The sequence below is a fragment of the Gastrolobium bilobum genome, unplaced genomic scaffold (genome assembly GCF_033153095.1).
Source record: "Gastrolobium bilobum isolate Gb01-03AN ecotype WA unplaced genomic scaffold, APGP_CSIRO_Gbil_v1 utg95817, whole genome shotgun sequence".
Classification (NCBI taxonomy): Eukaryota; Viridiplantae; Streptophyta; class Magnoliopsida; order Fabales; family Fabaceae; genus Gastrolobium; species Gastrolobium bilobum.
This window is the reverse complement of record NW_026895761.1, coordinates 35,049-58,019: the sequence shown is the minus strand read 5'-3', so window position 1 is coordinate 58,019 and position 22,971 is coordinate 35,049. Positions and strand designations below refer to the sequence as shown.

Here is a 22,971-nt window from a genome sequence, read left to right as displayed (position 1 = left end):
GTTTGTGGGCCTTGAGCTGTGTGGACTCTTGGTTTGGATAGTAGCTTACAAGGTAAGCTTTCGTGTCCTCGGTTTAGCCATGTTGTGGTTCCATCAAGTCCCATGGGGGTATGGTTATATGCATGCTGTGTTACATGTTTTGGATATTTGTAATGTTGTTGAGCTTTATGTGTAATGGCTTTTAATATGCATGTGTTGTTCCATCTTGACGGTAAGCCTGAGTATGTAGCGTCATACAAGACGGTGATCCGGGGTGGATGCAAGTAGCGTCTTGCACTATTTGTGGGTATTAGACGTATATAAATCCTGTATTTCTCTGACCAGTAGAATAGAATTGACACACATGGCATGATTATCTGCTGCATTGCAATGTTTTAGAAATGATATTGATGAATTGCTTTTAAACTTATATTGCACATGTAAGTGAGCTTGGGGTGGAAGATCCTTGAGGACCCCTTGTCTTACTGAGATTTCTTGTTTAGAGATCTCACCCCACATTTAGGGAATGCTTATTTAAGGTTTCGGTAGTTTGGTGACTGATGCCTCTGGCGGCAGGAGGCCAGAGCTTAGTTGATGATATTATGCTGTATTGCTGCCATGACTGGATATGGATGCTGTTTATGTTTTTCGCTATTTATGATTATGTGGTTGTTGAGACTGATGTTGGGCGTGTTGCCTTATTTGAGTGAGCATGGGGATTGTCCATGACACTTTATGTTAGTACTTTTAGATTGGAGTTGTATAAACTGTTAGATGGTCCGGTCTACGTTGTTGTAGTTCCGTGACTAGAGCCACACTTATATTATCTATGTTATGAGGTATTTTCAGTTAGCTGTTTTATTGCAATTGCATACAGGCGATGTTTTATTAATTGATTAATAAGCAAGTTGGTAATGATAATGACATCATAATTGAAAAGAAAAAGATATTCCGCATTTTTAATTAAGCGCTGCTTAATACGATAGTATGATAACATTACCGGATATATACGGGGTGTTACATTTATGGTATCAGAGCAATGGTTCGAGGGAAAAGCCTGTATGTATTGCTATAGCTAGGATGTTTGGTTGTGTCTGTCTTGTGTGTTTACTTCGTCGAATTTTATTATGATAATGCATATGTAATCACACTGTGTGGGCCTGATCAACTCATAATTTGTGTAACTTGTGCAGAGTCATGGTAAGGTCCGGGAGAACACGAGAGACTTCTGAGGATCAACCCGATCCTATCCTGACTGCATTGGCTGAGATGCAGGCGGCTAGGTTAGCCGATCAAGAGGCCACTAGATTGGCCAACGCGGAAATGATGGATGTTCGCGAGGCGAACCGGATAGCCGCAGAAGAGGTTTGTGAAGCGAACCGGAGGACCACTGAGGATGTCCTCGAGGCGAACTTGAAAGCGAACATGACGATGATGAGAGTCATGTTGGAGGAGATGAGGGCTGGTCCTGCTGTAGGCCAGGCACCGCCGCCGCCGCCTCCACCTAGTGTTCAGGATGAGAGCCTGAGTCACATTGGCAGTGCTGCTCATGTCGCTGAGACGAGGGAGACTCTGGTAGAGCCTGCTGAGGATCGTGATGTGATAGACCGTCGGCTGAATGCTTTCAGGAAGCATAAGCCACCTGTGTTTGAGGGGCCTTTGGATCCTATTGCTGCTGCTAGATGGCTAGAGTCGCTGGACAAGATATTTCGGGTCATGCAGTGTACAGATCCGCAGAAGCTGATGTTCTCGACTTACATGCTGGAGGGCGATGCCCATGAGTGGTGGACGAACACCTCTCGTGCTTATGAGATGCAGGGCCGTGTCATGACATGGCCATTCTTCGAGGAGTGTTTCTTGGGCAGATACTTTCCCTATGATGCGCAGGAGAGGAAGCAGAGGGAGTTTGATAGATTGGTTCAGGGCTCGATGTCTGTTAACGAGTACTTGGCCAAGTTTAATGAGCTGGTGAAGTTTGCACACTTCAGGATGGTTCCTCCTACTCCGATGTTTCTGGCTGCTAAGTTCCGTAGAGGACTTAGTGAGGTGATTGTTGAGAATATTGCTGGAGCTGCTTCAAGGGATTTTGGTACACTGGTTCAGCAGTGTAAGGACATTGAGGATGTCTGCATAGCGGGTAAGGTCAAGAGGGCCAAGGTCGACGAGACCAAGGGGACTGTTGGTTCTACTCCTGTTTCTACGTCCTGGAAGGACAAGAGGTTTGCTGGGAAGGGCAAGGGTAAACAGTTGGTGACTAGGCAGGAGCCTGGTCAGTTCAAGAGAACTGCTTCACATCAGGGGAGTTTTGCTAGGCCTCCTTCCACTCCGAGATGTGCGGGGTGCGGGAAAGAGCATGTGGGACGTTGTGCTTCGGGGCAGTTGGTTTGTTTCCTGTGTGGCAAGGAGGGCCACTTCTCTAGAGACTGTCCGTCGTCGACGGCGAGAGTTGCAGCTGTTCAGGCAGTTCCTTTGCAGATGGTTCCGATGGCTTCTACTTCGGCACCTGCAGTGCCACCTTCTGTTGGGCGTGCGTACACCTTGGATAGGCAGCAGTCGGACCGCGCTCCGAACCTTGTTAGAGGTACTGTGTCTATTGGTGGTTTTGCTGTTGATGCATTGTTTGACTCCGAGGCTACGCATTCATTTGTTGCTACCCCAATTGCTTAGGGGCTTGAGTTGTCCATGTCTGTGCTTTCTCCATCGTTGCGGGTGACTACCGCCACCGGAGAAGTTTGTGATTCTACCACTGTTCATCGCGATGTAGCATTTCAGTGGGATGACCGTGAGTTCTCGGTACATCTGATAGGATTGCCGATGGCCAACTTGGAGATTATTCTGGGCATGGATTGGTTGTCTAGAAACTGTGCACTGATTGATTGTTGTGCAAAGCGCGTGGTGATGTCTCCGTGTGATTCCACAGCTAGTACCTCGACATTTATTTCATTGTTGCAGGCTAGGAAGGCCTTGAGAGCAGGGGCATTTGGTTATGTCATGTTGGGAGGTTTGGTGAGTGCGACACAAGAGGATATCACTGGCATTCCTGTGGTGGAGGAGTTCCTCGAGGTGTTTCCTGAGGAGATTCCTGAGTTTCTGCCACAGCGGGAGATAGAGTTCTCCATTGACTTGTTACTTGGTGTGGGGCCGATTTCTTTAGCTCCATATCGGATGTCGCCACCGGAGTTGGCTGAGCTTAAGAAGCATATTGAGGATCTTTCGGCGAAAGATTTCATCCGGTCAAGTGTGTCTCCTTGGGGAGCACCGGTCATCTTTGTGAAGAAGAAGGACGGGACAATGCGATTGTGCACCGACTACAGGCAGTTGAACAAGGTGACAATCAAGAACAAGTATCCCCTTCCTCGGATTGATGATCTGTTGGATCAGCTCAGGGGTGCTTGTGTGTATTCCAAGATTGATGGGTCCGGATACCATCATATTCGGGTGAAGCCGGAGGATGTCCCTAAGACCGCGTTTCGTTCGAGATACGGTCACTTTGAGTATTTGGTGATCCCGTTCGGACTCACCAATGCGCCGGCAGTCTTCATGGATTACATGAACAGGATTTTCCAGCTGTATCTGGATCAGTTTGTGATTGTCTTCATTGATGATATTCTGATCTACTCCAAGACTGAGGAGGAGCATGCGGAGCATCTGACGATAGTTCTGCAAGTGCTGAAGGAGAAAAAGCTTTATGCTAAGCCTTCTAAGTGTGAGTTTTGGCTCAAATCAGTCAAGTTTATGGGGCATGTGATTTCAGCAGATGGAGTTGCAGTGGATCCCAACAAGATTGAGACCGTACTGGATTGGGAGAGACCCAAGACAGTTACGGAGGTGAGGAGCTTCTTAGGTTTGGCAGGTTACTATCGGAGGTTCATCAAGGGTTTCTCCACGATGGTTCCCCCTTTGACTCGCCTTACCCGAAAGGAGACTCCATTTGTGTGGACTCACGAGTGTGAGGCGTGCTTTCAGGAGTTGAAGGAGAGATTGACTTCTTCACCTGTGTTGATCCTTCCTGATCTTGAGGAGCAGTTTGAGCTTTACTGTGACGCTTCTGGAAAGGGGTTGGGCTGTGTGTTGATGCAGTCTGGTAGAGCTGTTGCTTTTGCTTCGAGACAGTTGAAGCCTCATTAGGAGAACTACCCGACTCATGATTTGGAGTTGGCCGCGATTGTGTTTGTTTTCAAGATTTGGAGGCACTACCTGTTTGGCATGCATTTTGCGGTGTTCAGTGATCACAAGAGCTTGAAGTATCTGTTTGATCAGAAAGAGCTGAACATGAGGCAGAGGAGATGGATGGAGTTTCTGAAGGACTACGACTTTGAGTTGAAGTACCATCCTGGCAAGGCCAATGTGGTAGCTGATGCTTTGAGTCGGAAATCAGTGAGTCTATCCAGTTTGACGATGGGTGACTACGACCTCATAGAGAAGTTTCGAGATCTGAAGGTGACAACCCTGTTTGGGGGTGCACTTCTCGAGATGGAGACTGTGAGAGTCAGGAATGAGCTTATGGAGAAGATCCAAGAGGCGCAAGTGCAGAGAGAGTGTCTCGACTACGTGAAGAACCAAGACGGTGTGTCTTGGAATGAGGATGGACTTCTGTTGTTTCAGAAGCGTATTGTGATTCCTCGAGGTCCCTTGACCGAAGAGGTTATGGCGGAGGCCCATAAAGGGCAGTTTACTGTTCATCCTGGTGCTACGAAGATGTATCAAGACCTGAAGAGAAATTTCTGGTGGCAAGGAATGAAGAAGGACATAGCTGTGTATGTGTCCAAGTGTTTGATCTACCAGAAGGTGAAGATTGAACACCAGAAGTCGTCTGGAAAACTTCAACCTCTTGAGATTCCAGAGTGGAAATGGGAGAGCATTTCCATGGACTTCGTTGTGGGTTTACCGAAGACTCAGGTTGGCTGTGACTCGATAAGGGTCATTGTGGACAGATTGACAAAGTCTGCCCATTTTCTTCCAGTGAAGGTGAGCTTCACTACAGAGCAGTTGGCCAAGCTTTATGTTCGCGAGATCGTGAGGCTTCACAGGGTGCCCGAGAGTATCATTAGTGATAGGGACCCGAAGTTCACATCTCGGTTCTGGGAGGCGCTGCAGGGAACTTTTGGTACGCAGTTGAGACTGAGTACAGCCTATCACCCTCAGACTGATGGACAGACTGAGCGGACTATCCAGACCTTGGAGGACATGTTGCGGGCTTGCACGTTGGAGCAGGGCTCGGCATAGGATAGGTACCTTCCATTGGTGGAGTTTTCGTATAACAACAGTTTTCATGCTAGCCTGGGCATGGCACCCTACGAGGTGCTCTATGGTAGGAGGTGTCGTACACCTACCTGCTGGTCTGAGGTTGGGGATCGTGAGTTGTTTGATTTGGACTTTGTCCAAGATACCACCCTGCAGATCCAGATGATCAGGGAAAAGCTGAAGCAGGTGCAGAATCGTCAGAAGAGCTACTACGATGTCAAGCATCGTCCACTGGAGTTCAGTGAGGGTGAGCACGTGTTTGTGAGACTTTCACCTGTCACCGATGTTGGACGGGCACTCGGAGTGAGGAAGCTGAGCCTGCGATTTATTGGGCCATTCCAGATTCTTGGTAGAGTAGGACCTGTTGCCTACCGGCTTGCCTTGCCTTGCCTCCGAACCTGGCTAACATCCACGATGTGTTTCACGTGTCTCAGCTTCGGAAGTACATAGCAGATCCATCGTATGTGGTGCAACCGGATGATGTGGAGGTTCGAGAGAACCTAAAGACTCCCGTCGGACCACTAAAGATTCTCGATCGCAGCGAGAAGCAGCTGAGGAGCAAGATCATTCCGATGGTCAAAGTGCAGTGGACCGGAAGAACTCCTGAGGAGTGTACTTGGGAGCGTGAGGACGAGCTTCTCCGGCAGTACCCCGAGTTTCGACCAGGTATGTTTCTGATTTTGAGGTCAAAATCATAAAAATGTGGGGTGAATGTAAGAACACGCACCGTTAATTAAGGAATTTAATTAATAAATTATGAGAAAATAGGAAATGATTCCATAATTGACCATAATAATTATTATGAGGCTTTAATAATTATAGTAAGTGAATAAGAATGCTGAAAGTCACTTTTCGGAAGAAAAGTGCAGATACCGATTCTGCTAGTCGGTATAAATGTGTACCAAAAAAGTATCCCGGAAAATTATAATAAATTCCTGATAATTACTAGAATAATATGTAGGACTTGTAAAACGTGTTTCAAGTCCAAATAATGAGAACTGGTGCTAGAAACCGGTACTGGCTTTGAAAAGCGCGTACCGAAAAGGTGGTCGGAAAAATATAAGAAAAATATGTTAATTCTTGTAAAATTGAGTAGGTTAAGAATCCTGAGTTTGGGATTAAAATGATAAGCGTAGCTATTTCTTCTTATACTGTGTGTTAAGTGGGTATGTGGCTATATATACCCTTATTATTGGGCACAAAGCCCTAGACCCTTATTTTCCTACGTGACGTAGGCAGCTGGTGAGTCCCTTGCTATTGTTCCATTGCCTTGTGCTCCATTTGGTGAACTTTGAAGCTTCCTCTTCCATTTCTCTTCTTCCAAACACTTGGGTGTGTGTGAGAGTCACCTTTGGGGTTGAGTGGGGGGCTATTGTTATGAGTTTGGCCACTGTTTTGGCTGTGTTGAGGGTTGTTTTCTGAGTTTGAGGGGTTATTCACTTGGTAATGGCATTCTTGTCTCCAAGTTGTATGCTTTGTGGAGAAAGACACTAGCTTGAGGTGTCAATTCGTGTACCTTTGTGTGCAGTGCTGTGGGGCTGTGTTGGGAACTCCAAGGAGGAGTCGTCTGAGTTTAAACCTCTTGGAGGTATTCATGATCATCCTTTGTTCTTTTTTGAGGGTTTAAGCTTGTTTAATCAATTAAAAAGGGAAACTTTAACCATTTGAATAAGGGGAGGTGTTTCTGGGTTCATAACATGTTGTGTTATATCTGTTTAGGGAGTCATTGGACTCCCAATCGCGTTTGGACCCTTAAATTTGGGATTATGCAGAAGTTGGCTCGAATTTATGCATTCTGTTGAAGAAGTATTCGAATACTTTTCGTGTAGTATTCGAATACTTGTTCATCAGGTAGTCGAATACTCTTGTTAGAGTATTGGAATACTTTTCTGGGAAGAAAAGTATTCGGTTACCTTTGAAGAAGTATTCGAATACTGGAAAGTATTCGAATACAGTAAAGTTTAGTATTCGAATACTGAGGTATTCAGATACTGGGGCTTAAGTATTCGGATACTGTCGAGTATTCGAATACTTAAGTGAAAGTAATCGAATACTTTCTGGAGAGCTGGAGTATTCGAATACTACTCGTGGAGTATTCGAATACTTCCTGCAGAAACAGCATGTAATGAGTTAAAATGAGTAAGAAAGACTTAATCACTTAATGTAATCTGAGCTATGCTTATTGATGAGTAATTATGGTATGGGCAGATTGTGATTGTGCTGTTTGTGGGACTAGAGCTATGTGGACTCTTGGTTTGGATAGTAGCTTACAAGGTAAGATTTCGTGTCCTCGGCTTAGCCATGTTGTGGTTCCACCATGTCCCATGGGGGTATGGTTATATGCATGCTGTGTTACATGCTTTGGATATTTGAAATGCTGATGAGCTTTATGTGTAATGACTTTTAATATGCATGTGTTGTTCCATCTTGACGGTAAGCCTGAGTATGTAGCGTCATACAAGACGATGATCCGGGGTGGATGCAAGTAGCGTCTTGCACTATTTGTGGGTATTAGACGTATATAAATCCTGCATTTCTCTGGCCAGTAGAATAGAATTGACACACATGGCATGATTATCTGCTGCATTGCACTGTTTTAGAAATGATATTGATGAACTGCTTTTAAACTTATATTGCACATGTAAGTGAGCTTGGGGTGGAAGATCCTTGAGGACCCCTTGTTTTACTGAGATTTCTTATTTAGAGATCTCACCCCACGTTTGGGGAATGCTTATTTCAGGTTCCGGTAGTTTGGTGACTGATGCCTCTGGCGGTAGGAGGCCAGAGCTTAGTTGATGATATTATGCTGTATTGCTGCCATGACTGGATATGGATGCTGTTTATGTTTTCCGCTATTTATGATTATGTGGTGGTTGAGACTGATGTTAGGCGTGTTGCCTTATTTGAGTGAGCATGGGGATTGTCCATGACACTTTATGTTAGTACTTTTAGATTGGAGTTGTATAAACTGTTAGATGGTCCGGTCTACGTTGTTGTAGTTCCGTGACTAGAGCCACACTTATATTATCTATGTTATGAGGTATTTTCAGTTAGCTATTTTATTGCAATTGCATACAGGCGATGTTTTATTAATTGATTAATAAGCAAGTTGGTAATGATAATGACATCATAATTGAAAATAAAAAGATATTCTGCATTTTTTTTTTGATAACAATATTCTGCATTTTTAATTAAGCGCTGCTTAATACGATAGTATGATAACATTATCAGATATATACAGGGTGTTACAACTGGCGAGGTAACTTTGACAGCAAAAATATGATTTCGCATTTTTGGCACAACTAGAGCTATACTCTTTCAATTTATGTGAATTTGGTCTCGTTGAAAAGATAAAAGAGAGATCCACAACTTCTATGAAGAACACGAGATTCAAATCCATCATTTTGGATACTAAAAACATGCAGGAAGACAGCTCCAGAGAGATTTCCACTCAATCATTTCTCTTCCGTTATTGCTTTAAGTTCTTCTAGTTTACCCATTGCTTAAATGCTCAAATTTAACAATTTAAACCTGAAATCAATATTTTTTAAGTCATAATATTGTCTAATCTTGAAAACTTCAAAGTCTTTTGCATTTGATAATTTACACTAAGTATTTTGACCATATTTATCGTCATTTAATCTATTTTTTTAATCCTAGAAATATAATGTCTTTGACACTTATCAGAACACATGCTCTCACTTCCACCTGCTCAGTTCTCTGACACCAACTGAGCTACCATCATTTAGTGGTAAAATGGCAAAGTTAGTGTCAAATAGATGCATTTTTGGGGATAAACCACAGGTATTCTCCACAGGACGTAATTATGTTCGAGCCGGGAACATCTACAGCATGGTGGGATTAGCTTTCTCAAAAAAAAAATTTACATTTAAAAGTACTAGAACCCAAGACCGTACTTAAATGGAATCATATATGCATAACTTGAATCAACCCCTTTGATAGATGCGTTTAGTTAGAACCCACATCAACATTCCAAGAAGAAAATAGTATAGAGGTTACTTGGAAACAATCCAAGTTAACAAATATTGTGGAATGACGTAATAGGCTTGAAGAGCATCCATTAATGATAAAATAAGAGAGTAATATTTAATTAAAGTATCATATATTAAATTATTCAAAATATAATTACATAATTATTATTTTTTATTTTGCTTCATAAAATTATTAAAACATGGGATGTAAGAATTTTTTTGATAGGTTTTATGACACAACTGTGGCCGTTTCCAAAAGTATTTAACATTATTTATAACAAAATGACGTCCCAATTTGCAAAAACCATACCATGCCTGACGTTGTGCCACTGTTTTTTAATACCCACGCATTGTGTCACGATAATAGAAAAAGTTGAAATTGACCAGAATGGCAACTAGTCGCCTTTCATCAGTTTTCTATTAAATAATGGGTAATAGTTTGCATCTCGTACAGGAGAAAACTATTTCCTCCTGGCACAATGACAGTTGAGCATCTCGATATTTTTTTTGTCTTTCTATCTTTCTATGGACTCCACTGATTTATTGAATCAGCGGGGAAGAATAATTTTTTTTTTCGGTATGGTTTATAATAGGAGAAAAACATTCACCTTAAATAATATTAACAAACCAACGATCACATATTCCAATATCAATACACACACTATGCTGATCACGCTCCGTGAAGAAACACAACAATAATAAATAGGAATTTCTTTTTGTCTTTTTAAAAAATATAATTTTGTATCATTTTAGATCTTAAGTTGATTTTCGTTAATCAATGTTTATAATTTATTGTCTATTATTAATTAATTAATAAGTTTGATTCAATAAATTATAACCGTTGATTGACAAAAATCAACCGTTAGAATTTGAAATGACATAAAATTATATCCTTTAAAAGGATAAAAAAATATTTTTCTCATTATATAATTAAAAATTTAGACGGGGAATATGTTTATCACGTCATGCAACAAAAGAAAAAGATGAATCATCAAGGAGACGAGAGAAAGAAAAAATAACTCCCAAGTCTCACCAACTTTTTTATTTGCAACATTAAAAATATATTTCTCAAGTTAAAATTTTTGCTGAAACAAAACAAATAGAGAAAGTGCTGGCTTCAATGTGTGATATAACAAAGGGTGTTGTATTTCTTATGCCGCCGGTGATTAACACATTTTTCTCCAGATAGAAACAATTGGGTCCCATCAGATTTTTCAAAAATAAAAAAATAAAAAAAAATTGGACACATTTTACGAGCTAAGAATGACGGCAAAAATTTCGTACTAGTGTTAATTTGCAAAAGTATCTCCACGCTGAAACACATCCGTAAAGATTGACGAGAGTAGAGCAGTCAAACACGTAGGGTTGACTGACGTGACCAGTCCCGCCACATACATCGACGTGATCAGCAGCCACATAGGATCCAACCACGTGTCTGCATGAATACCGCCATTTGGTCTGACTCATTTGAGTCTCGCCATATCAATTGGCGAGACTATGCCACATGCATTAGGGATGCTCATTCATTCAACCACTACACCTTCTTGATGCTCATGCATTAGTCTCGCCAATTGATATGGCGGGACTCAAATAAGTCAGACCAAATGGCGGGATTCATGCAGACACGTGAGTTGGATCCTATGTGGCTGCTGATCACGTCGATGTATGTGGCGGGACTGGTCACGTCAGTCAACCCTACGTGTTTGACTGCTCTACTCTCGTCAATCTTTACAGATGTGTTTCAGCGTGGAGATACTTTTGCAAATTAACACTAGTACGGAATTTTTGCCTAAGAATGACAGAAGATGAGCATATTTATACAACATTGATGCGTAAAATCGGCAAGTGCACCGATCGTACCAAGTAATAAAGAGTGAGTAGAGTATCGTCTCCACGAGGATTGAGGCACCTAAGTTGTTATACCTATTCCTCTCTTGTTGGATTAATCAAAATAGGTTGAGAATGATTGTAGTTCATGAAACAAACTAAAATGATTAAAGTAAAAATGTAAATGATTCCAAAAGTGTTTTCAGAATGCAAGAACAAAAGATTAAGGATTGAGAAAATATTTGAGAAAATATTGCGGTAAGAGAAACAAACACCTTTCTGATCCCCACCTTGCAACTTGGATTACATTTACATTTACCTATTCAATTGATCGAACAATTCATCATCTTTTATATGATTAGTTAAACCCTAATCCCTTAGTGATCTTAACCTTGTCAACTCTATTAGAATCCTAATCCCTTAGAAATCCCTTTTCGAGTTAACCCTTAAAATCAATGAATCTTTAACGTTCGCGGTTCATATAGCCTATCCCTAGTGCGTACATGAACAGTTATCTTATTCTTTGTCAGGAATTAGAATTCCAACATCCCTATTGTAAACCTTAACCCTCGCAACCCTACTAGATTGATCAGTTCCAATAGAATTATAAAATGAAGAACAAGAAAAGATAAATGCAATTAAAATAGATAAACATAAAATTCAACCAAGGTACAAGGGGTTCACATCAAGGGTTGTGACCCTTACCACAATGATAAAACTAGCCAGACATGTTCATGTCTGACAAAATAACAATAAAAGAAAGTAGCATTTAAAACCTAGAAGAGAAAGGGGAAGATGAAGATCTTCCGTCTTGATCGATCGAACCCTTGAATCTCCGAGAAGCTCCAAGGAATCTCTGCTCTATTTGTTGTTTTTCTCCCTTGATTCTCCAAAAGTCACCTCTTTTATGTTTCTGATCCCTTTTATTAGGTTATGGGAAAACCTCTTTCACTTTGCACTCCAATTGGGCCTTATTTTGGCTGATTCGCACTTAAAATTATATCGCCCGCGCACGGGGCGCCAAGCCTGGCGCCCCAAACTTGGGCGAAACAGAAGCTGAATCTGTAAACGGCGCCCCGGGCGCCAACTCTGGAGTGCCGCGCGCCAGTCCCGCGCTCCGTGCGCCAACTACCGCGCTCCGTGCGCGACCGAAACAGAAGCAAATCGTCGATAAAGCGCCCCGTGCGCCAGGTGCCGAGCCCCGTGCGCCAGTTTGGCGCGTCGTGCGCCAACCTCCGCGCGTCGTGCGCCAGATGGAAATTTGGTTTCTCCGTTTTTGCTCATTTTTGCGGCGTTTTGTGCTATTTAACATATAACTTGAGTGAGAGCATGATTGAGAAGGAATAATCAATATTTCTTGCATTTAATGACTATTTTCACACATTTATAATTAATTCCTTAATTCTTTTAAGTTAGAAAAGATCATCTGCTAGACTCACATCAAACATCTTCGAAATCTTATTTCCAGTGTTATTTGATTATCTGACACTGTTTCACAGGTTCCTATTATTTGATTATCTGGCAATGTTTCACAAGTTTCTATATGATGTCAACTATATGATGTCAGCTCATCTGCGTTTTAATAATTTCAATAAATGGAATACTGAAAAAAGAATATTTTAAGTTGACGAATTATAAAATGAAGTCATAGTAACAATGCAATGAATGCGTAAATGATACGACTTCCACCAGCTAAACCAAATTGAACCAACCCGTTTTTTGTTTGATGTGGTTTAATTTAGATTTAGCGAAAAACTTATAAGACTGAGCTAAATCAAACCAATTATTTTTATGTGTTTTTTTTTAGAGAAATCGCAGATACTCTTCATAGGAGATGATTCTATTTGAGTCGGGAACATTTAATCATGGTGGCCTGGTGGGGCTAGCTCTTCAAAAGAGAATTTTTTGAATTCTTTTTTATTTTATTTTATAATATAAGATTTTTTGGATTCAAAAAGACTAGAACCAAGATATTGCGTAAATGGAATCAAAAAATGTATCACTTGAATACACATCAACATCCCTAGAAGAATTTAGTATAGAGATTAATTGGAAACAATCCATGTTAACAAATATTGTGAAACGGCATAATAGGCTGGAAGAGCATCCTTTAATGAGAAAATAATAGAGTATCCTTTTAAAGAAAAAAAAAAGGCTTTTAATTTGGACCAGGCTGGCTGAAGTGCTCTCTGAACAAATATTAATGCTGATTAATTCTTTATTTTTCTTGATCTTTATCCTTTGCAACTGCCTTTATCTCTTAGTATTTGTAATTATTATTTTATACCTGAAACAAGATGAAAGAGATTAGAATTATATTCAATTGTTGAAATCTTAATATCTTTTGTATTTATTAATTAACACTATATTCTTAATCATATTAATCATTATATAAGCTAATTTTGATATTAAAAACATAGTGTCTATGACACTCATCAAATCATTCTCAGATTTACTCATTGTTGTTTTCAGCTATAAATTAATTTAAGAACATAGAATATATGTAAAAGTATAAAAATCATGCTTAATGTAAGATTCATACAGTAAATTGTTCCATAAATGACCAGACTTAATGAAAAATAACAGAGTTTAAGAACAAACATCCAAATAAGCACTTTAAACAAACAATCCCTTTTCTTTTTCAGCACTTTTATTTTTCCTGCATTTTTCTTTTTCAACCCTAATACTTTTATTTTTCATTTTCATTTTCTATATTTCTCAACACTTTTATTTTCATAGAATCAAAAATAATTATTTTTTATTTTCATCATTTTCCAACCTTTACTTTCGCTCAACTCACCTAACCTTCTTTTTCACCACTAAGAATTACATGATATAGTACTCATGTTTACACTCTATCATGCAATTTCTATAATCCAATCCTATTTAAGGTAGATGTGTATGTGGAGTGGCTAATTAAAACAATAAGTTATTAAGAAAATACAAAGTTTAGGCTAGCTCAAAGGGCTAAACAAAGGATATCATAATAGTTGACTTTTTGGCTAAGTAGCTAAAACAAGAAAATGCCTCAATCATTTCAAAAATACATGTAAACAACCATTATAAGGAGAAACAAAGCAAGTTCTGAAAGTATTTTCAACAGTGAAGTGCACACCGAATTTTTTTTTTTCTGTTTAGGCTTAAAACCTCATGGCTATAGGTGTGCAATATAGTTAATTATGCTCTTTCTCAATTACTCATACTGTAATTTTAATATTCTTACTGACTCTTAGACTAACTCAATCAATGTTCATTAACAAAAGGTTAGTATATGATCAGTCAGACATTGTAGTTTGTAAAAGTTTGTAAATAAGAAGTTTGTAAATATAACCTTCCCCTAGTATTAAATCATATAAAATTTTTATGGTATCTACTATTCAATGCAAAGAAAATCTCAGCAGAAAATGTACTACCAAAATCATTGGAGCTAATTTATTTTAGGGATACATTAGAGATGCAAGCACTTGGGTGAGCAAAAAGAACATTTTAGCACCATCATCATATTCAACTCTTAAAATACTGTCGCTTCTAATAAAGGTAAATTTTGTTGGTTGGATAACTCTGTTACTTTTGTCTTACTTTCATCCCAAATTAAATTTTGTTGACTCTTATGGCTTGAATTATTGTGATGTCTTCGAACACAATGGAGAGAATGTTGTCAAGTCATACCAAGCCTTAGGATTCCTTTATAAAAAAAACAAAATAATGTCAGATTCAATAACTTAAAATATCAATCAAGTTCCAGTGCAAGTTAAGACAATGGAGAAATTTTTTAGCTCTCAGTACTATTGCCATCGAGATTTTCACTATGGATTATATAAGTGATTCAACGGAGAAGTAGAGGTGTTCATAACCAGATTGGATTTGGTTTGGAATCTCTGATGAGATATCAGACACTTGACATAGCAGGACATAAGAAATGAGTTGAATACGAATAGAGAACCTCTCATAACTACATTGCCTTAAAAGACAGTTTCTATTAGATGATTACATAAAACCAATTTGCAACTGTATATATACGAATAGACACTTCCCTGCTCGTAGTCAAAGTCAAAATCAAAGTTAAAGGGAAAGAATAGTGGGACAAGTGATTCTAATGGCACGTAAGATAAATCAGTTGAATTATTTTTTCCACCTGTAAAGTTGATGTCACTAGTAAGGCCCATCTTATCAAACACAATCAAATTATATTAAATAGATAAATAATTTTTAAAAAACTATATCATTTTAATAATTTTTATTTAATTTTGATAAATTAACTTCCAAACAACATATATAAACGACTTCATAGCAAACACACTTCTTATTACAATCTAATGCAAACATGTGTGTCCGTTATTGTATTTTATTTTGGACACAAATGGCTTCACAAGGTCACTTAATATGTACCATAAACTTCTAATGGAAACCTTGGCTTTGCAAATGCCACAAGGGGCTTAGCTTTCTTGGTATCTTCTTCAGATTCAGAGAGGTCAATGCTAGACTTATTAGGTGACACATTCCAAGTAAAGCAATGCAATAACCTTGCAAATAGCATAACAGTCATTGCAGTTCCAAGCACGAATCCTGGACAGCTACGCCTTCCAGCACTAAATGACAACATCTCCAACCTTGGATCTGTTAAAACCAAATTAGACCCATCACTCTTAAGATGACGTTCTGGTTTGAACTTAAGGGGTTCTTTCCAAATTCTTGGATTTTGACCAAGTCCTTGTCTCCTTAACAACACATGGCTACCCTTTGGGATAAAGTAATTAGCAACAACTATGTCACCCATGGAAACATGGGGAACGTTAAAATCCAAAATGGGATGAATGCGAAAAGCTTCTTTTGCACAAGCCTTCACATAGTTGAGCTTTGGAATATCTGATTCTTGCACCAACCTTCCCTTACCAACCACATTGTCCAATTCTTCGGTAGCCTTTTGAAGTAGCTCAGGTTGATTTATCATTTCAGCAAGTCCCCATTCAACTGCATTTGATGGGTTATCCACGGTTGCAATCATCATTTCCTGCAACAATTAATGATTTACGTTTAGTGAGAAAGAAAATAAATTTTAAAATTTAAATATGGGCATTATAATAATAGATTTAATTAGAGATAAGACTCATCCTTAAAACAAGCAAATAAGAGTGTATTTATTCTTAATTTAGTACAAAGTGCACTACTATCTTAAACTATTAAAATTCGAAGATGGATACTTTCTTAACTACTTTACTTTACTCATTTTATAAGTTCTTTGAATTTTCCCATTAATTAGTGTTATGGACCACAACGTCAGCATCACGTACATGGCAATAATCACAGCCCGCCAGTATGGACATTCAGACTATTAGGCTGCGGGCAATTGTTATGGACTTGATATAAAGACACATATTTTAGAAGTTTCAAGAGCATTCATACAGTTAAGGAAAGATTTTTTAATTATATTAATCCTAATGCAACAGCAATAGATCAGACATTGGATCCCTAAACTCTATAAATTAGAAGTAAAGTCTACAGGTATGATACTTCTTTTCTCTATTTGCTATCATTATGCACACACATTACGCCTTGATATGCTACTATTTTATTGTGCAATGTGATCTACTTACCTTCGAAAGTATCTCCTTCATAGATACCTGAGAGAGTTCATAGATTTAAAATAAATTCACTAATCTTTAACTTAATGGCATAAAATTTTTTCTACGGAATGTTGTTTTGGACAACAAAATAATATCAAATTTTTATTAGTTTAGACAATCAAGTACTATATATATATATATATATATATATATATATATATATATATATATAAAGTTTCCAGAAGTATTTTCTTAAAATATAAACGATATTTTTTATAAAAAGATTTAATAAAATAAATTCAAAATAATAAAGAAATTAATGGATTATTATTATTAAGCTACTACGTGTGCATTAGTGACAAGGGACTTGAATATTTTACATGAGATTATAAGTTGAAACATCATGGCATCAATATTGTAAAAAAAAAAAAAAAGAATTATTGCAACATTAAAATTAACTTAATAAGAAAAATATATGTTTACCAAAAAATAAAAATAAAAATTATAATTACATGTCCTTATTAGATAAAGCATCTCAATTAATAAACTTTGTCGTATATGCAAAATATAAATCTTCTGTGTTGGATGTTAACAAAATAAGAAAAGATTGCTTTTAAAGTCAATAAATAATAGTATATTTAATTAATTACTGTTCAATTTTAGTAAATTAAAATTACTATATTAAGGATAAATAGACTATCACCTTGTTACTTTAGAGATAAACATACTTAAAAAAAAAATCACTCAATAAAATTAAAGCAATTTTCAATATCACACTAAACCTAGAGAGGCTGGGGCAGCTTAGTACACACTCAAGGAAACGCATCTAAAAAAAATGGAAAATATGCAGATAAAATCACATGCATTGATTTGCAAAATGACGTGACCGCTCCACCAATTTTCACTGTCCCCATTCATGATGAGTAGTGTGCCACCATGTTTAAGTGTCAAAATTTGGAAGTAAAATTAGAGGAATAAGAGTGTACCATAATTTGAGATTTAATTTCCTCCTCAGTCAACAGTGCATTGTTATCTGCATCTTTTAGTGAGATGAGAACATCAAGCAAGTCGTCTTCATCTTTCTTTTCCCCTTTCTTCCATTGCTGAATTCTTTCCTCGATGATAGAATCATGATATTTCTTTAGGATCATAACAGCATTTTTCATGATTTTCTCATGACCATCCAAGTCAAGTCCTCTCAAACATGGCAGGTAATCAGAAACAGAAAAAGCGAAGATGTACTTTAACACAATAAAAAGTGCTTGAACATGCTCCATTTCCTCAAAGCCTGGTCCTCCATCTTCCTTACCTTTTCCAAAGTACCTTTTATTGAAAACCAACCTCCTAATCACGTTCCCAGAATAACTCTGTGCAGCGACCCTCACATTCACAAGGCCACCATTTTTGCATTGGTTGTAGATATAACGAACAAGGTTATCAGCTTCTTCCATCCTTTTGTCATGAAGCCATTGATGCCTGAGAGGTGAAAGCAAATCATTGCGAAGCACTTTCTTCATTTTCTTCCATTGTTCTCCAAAGGGTACAAGAGCTGTTGTCAAATATCCACTTGAGACATGCTCACTGGACCAGTTCAAGGGTCTCGAAGCAAAAACAGCATCATGTTTGATCAAGAACTCACGTGCAATTTCAGGGCTTGTGACAGGGATTACATGAACATTACCTAGACGGATGCAAGCTATTTCAGTGTCTAGATCATTCATCAGCTTTTGTATCCATCTGAATGTAGGCTTGTTTGCAAGCATTTCAGGAAGATTTCCAACTATAGGCCATGGCGTAGGACCAGGAGGGAGCCTAGTGTTTTTGGATTTCTCGGTACTATGATGTTTTATGAATTTGATGAACGGCATAAAGCCAATTAGCATGAGTATGAGATACCAAAATCCTGCGGATACTAAGTGAGAGATTAAAGAGCCAAGAGAAGATGCCATAAGTTGGAATTGGGGTTAAAGAGCATAAGGTTCTGAGATGCCATTTTAATGCCCTAATGGGTAGGATGTATATTAATATTATTATACAGCAATTTGCAATTAATGTCAAGCGTTCAGATCTGTAGATATTGATGGATTTGGTTAAAAAAACTAGCATGCACCGAATTACACTACCTGCCATATGATTTCACCTCATCTGCGATTTAATAACTTCAATAAACGAAACGGGTAGTTAATATTTACAGATTTTTTGTTAATAAACTTTTACAAACTACACTATATATGTACTACAGGTAGTATATGCTCAAGTAGTATGTACTACCAGTAGTATATAGTGTAATTTGTAAACAAAAAATTTGTAAATATAACTATACTCTAAATAAAATACTGAAAATATAATATTTTAAGTTGACGAATTATAAATTTAAGTCATAATAACAATGCAATGAATGCATATATGATTTGAGTTCCACCAGTTAAACCAAATTGAACCAACCCGTTTTTGTTTGATTTTGTGTAATTTAGATTTAGCGAAAAAGTTACAAGACTGAGCTAAATTAAACCAATTATTTTAATTTGATTAATATATATATATATATATATATATATATATATATATAGGTTATTCTGCTTAATTTTGTCTACCTCTCTCAACATCGTTAGATTATAATTTCATCCAACAATGGAGATTTACGGGATAAATAAATTATTTTACCCCTTCCTTTCTCCTAATTGCCTCTCATTCTTTCTCTCTCTTCCCTTGCGAAGTCGTCATTTTGTTTTGACTTGCAAAAATTTCTTCTTGTAATTTTTCTCGCTGTCGTTAACGCATCACATGAGCATGGAATAATTTGTTTTCAATAACCAAATTTCGAAGAAGGTTGCAATTTTCATCTTGTTGAAGTGCGAAAGAGATTGCCATAGTTGCAGGGCAAATGTGGTGTTTCCTCTAGTTAAAATTGATTGTGAAAATGCTTGGATTATATTGAATAGGGTCCTATACCTTTTTTGTTACCTCTGTACAATCAACATGATTTCACAATTATTGTTGGGATGGTTGTTTTCTGCGTCGTGATTGGAAATTTGAAATACGATAGGGAGAAAGTGTGGGAGGCAATGGAAGAAAGAAAGGGGTAAAAAAGTTTATTTTATCCCTCAATTCTCCATCGTAGGATGAGATTATAATTTTACGATGTTAAAAGGGATATGCAAAGGTAGAGAGAATAACCTATTCCATATATATATATATATATATATATATATATATATATATATATATATATGAGAAAAGTATTTCTACAACCACTTCAGATAAGGTTGTCTACAGCTACCCTTTTTTCACTAAGTACGACCGGTCGTACTTAGTTGTAACAATAAAGCTGTTCTTTTTTTCTCTTTCCTCAGACATTGTCGGCTGATGTGGCAGAGAGAGAAAATGCAATTTCAATGTATGACCGGTCGTACTTGGTGAAAAAAGGGTAGCTATAGACAACCTTATCTAAAGTGGCTGCTGAAATGTTTTCCCCTATGTATATATATATAGGAATTTACATTTCTGCAGCTGTTGTACGTGCAGCAATCAAATACTTGCCATTTATATACTTGAAAGTATTAAATGCGGGGAATCATAACCATACAAATGATGAAAGCATTAAATGTGGAAAATCATAACCATACACCTGTAGTTGTTGTACGTAAAACGACCGCAGAAATAATATTACCATATATATATATATATATATATATATATATATATATATATATATATATATATATATATATATATATATATATACACGTGTGCATTCGAACGAAACAGATCCATGTTCACCTTCAATTGAAACTGAAGATTTTATTAAAATTATAATCAAAATTTTGTATACACTCCTCTGAATATCTTTATGGGAGGTTAAGGATAATTTTCCTTTGTTTATGACTATCACAGCATTTTTTTAATTACTCAAAAATATCCAGGAATACTTTTCAGTTCTCTCGAAAATAGAGAATTGTATGTATTCTTTAAATGATATGTTAATTTGAAGATATAATTTTATATGCACTTCTAAAATGACAACGAACATGAGAGCCAGGTAAATGGATGCTTTTAGTTAGAACCCACATTAACATCCACAGAAGAAATCAGTGTAGAGGTTACTTGGAAACAATCCATGTTAACAAATATTTTGAAATGGCATAATCGGCTTGAGGAGCATTCTTCAATGAGAAAATAAAAGAGTAATATTTTATTAAAGTATCATATGTTAAATTTTCAAAATATAATTACATCATTAATTTTTATTTATTTTCCTTGATAAAAATATTAAAACATAGTATGTAAGAATTTTTTTAATAGGTTTTATGACCCCACTGTGGCCGTCTTCAAAAGTATTTAACATTATTTATAACAAAATGACTTCCCGATTTGAAAAAACCATACGTATCATGATGCTGGTTGATTGTGCCACTATTTTTTAATACTCACGCATTATGTCACGATAATAGAAAAAGTAGAAATGGACCTGAACGACAACTAGTCGCCTTTTATTAGTTTCCTATTGAATAATAGGGTTTAGAGTTTTTTTATATCGTAAGAGATAAAATTATCTATTACACACATAAAAGTTTGTTGGGGTTCATGTGAGAAAAAGAGAGAGAAAAAGAAAACATAGAACTCACACACTTTTATATGTGTTGTTCTATCCTAGGGATAGAGATATCTAGTTATAGACTGACATGTTGATTTTGGATCTGAGGACTATCTCAGATATCTATCGAGAAGATACCTTTGAGGTAATAGATCATTGTGCATGAGAGAATAATAATGTAGGCAAAGGGGTGTTGTATGTGCTCAAGGACAACAAGTAGAGAGAGTAAGTGTCATACTTGTAGGCTTTACTTGTTAATTATAGAGTTTATTTGTGGGTAGTGAAATTTCTGACCTTTAGTGGCTTTTTGGGGGTCCAATACTCAAACTATTATTGTCGTACTACGATTAGTATCTATAAAGGATTCTTTCTTTAATTTCCCTTAGTTTCTTCTTTACTGTCGCCCTTTTAGAACTGTTGCCCTTCTAAGGCCTTCTAGATTGTGAGTCTTATAACACCTTGTAGTTTCAAAACAATTAATTATAGTTAAATTGAGGATTAAAGAGAATGATTAGTGAAAATCCTGAGTTCTGGGTCAAAATACGTAAAAAGGATAAAACGGTAATTTGACAAACACGTAACCCTAAATAGTAAAATGTTAGTAGAAGGTCTCTGTAACACCCCGTATATATCCGGTAATGTTATCATAATATCGTATTAAGCTGCGCTTAATTAAAATGCGAAATTACTTTTTCTTTTCAATTATGATGTCATTAACATTACCAACTTGCTTAATAATCAATTAATAAAACATCGCCTGTATCTAATTGCAATAAAATAGCTAACTGAAATACCTCATAACATAGATAATATAACTGTGGCTCTAGTCACGGAACTACAACAACGTAGACCGGACCATCTAACAGTTTATACAACTCCAAACTACAAGTACTAACAGAAAGTGTCATGGACAATCCCCATGCTCACTCAAATAAGGCAACATGCCCAACATCAGTCTCAACAACAACATATCATAAATTGCGGAAAACATAAACACCATCCAAATCCAGTCATGCTAACATAAGCAGTAAAACTTAATCAGCTAAGCTCCGGCCTCCTGCCGCCTGAGGCATCAGTACCCATACTACCTGATCCTGAAATAAGCATTCCCCAAACGTGGGGTAAGATCTCTAATCTAGAAATCTCAGTAAGTCAGGGAGTCCTCAAGGATCTTCCACCCCAAGCTCACTTACATGTGCAATATAAGTTCAAAAACAGTTTATCATTTATCATTTCTAAAACAATGCAATGCAGCAGATATCATGCCATGTGTGTCAATACTAATCTACTGGCCAGAGACAGTGCAGGTATACGTCTATCACCTACACATCGTGCAAGTACCACTTGCATTCACCCCGGTACACCGTCTTGTATGGCGCTACATACTCAGGCTTCCCGTCAAGATGAAACAACACATGCATATTAAAAGCCATTACATGTAAAGTTCAATCAACATATCAAATATCCAAAAGCATGTACACAGCATGCATAAACCATACCCCCATGGGACATGGTGGAACCACAACATGGCTAAACCGAGGACACGAAAGCTTACCTTGCAAGCTAACTCCAAAAGCCAAGAGTCCACAGCTCAAAGTCCAAACACAGCAGATTCACAATCTGTTATGGACCAATACTATATCAATAATAATGCAACACAAGCATATAACTTAAAGACAACGCCTCTCCTTACGTTTTACGTCTTAAGGCTCCATACCAAGTCATAAGTCCTTAATCAGTTAATTCTGACTTAGTTCATTAACTACAGAAG

General features: G+C 37.5%; 1 protein-coding gene across 1 annotated transcript; it reads right to left on the bottom strand.

The window, feature by feature from the left end:
• Nucleotides 1–15,420: 15,420 nt before the first annotated feature.
• Nucleotides 15,421–18,474, bottom strand: LOC133295684 (isoleucine N-monooxygenase 2-like). The gene is made up of 2 exons (XM_061494532.1): nt 17,593–18,474; nt 15,421–16,053 (listed from the first exon to the last, which is right to left on the bottom strand). The coding sequence occupies exons 1-2, from the start codon at nt 18,472–18,474 to the stop codon at nt 15,421–15,423; spliced, it is 1,515 nt and encodes a 504-aa protein (XP_061350516.1).
• Between the last annotated feature and the right edge of the window lie 4,497 nt (nt 18,475–22,971).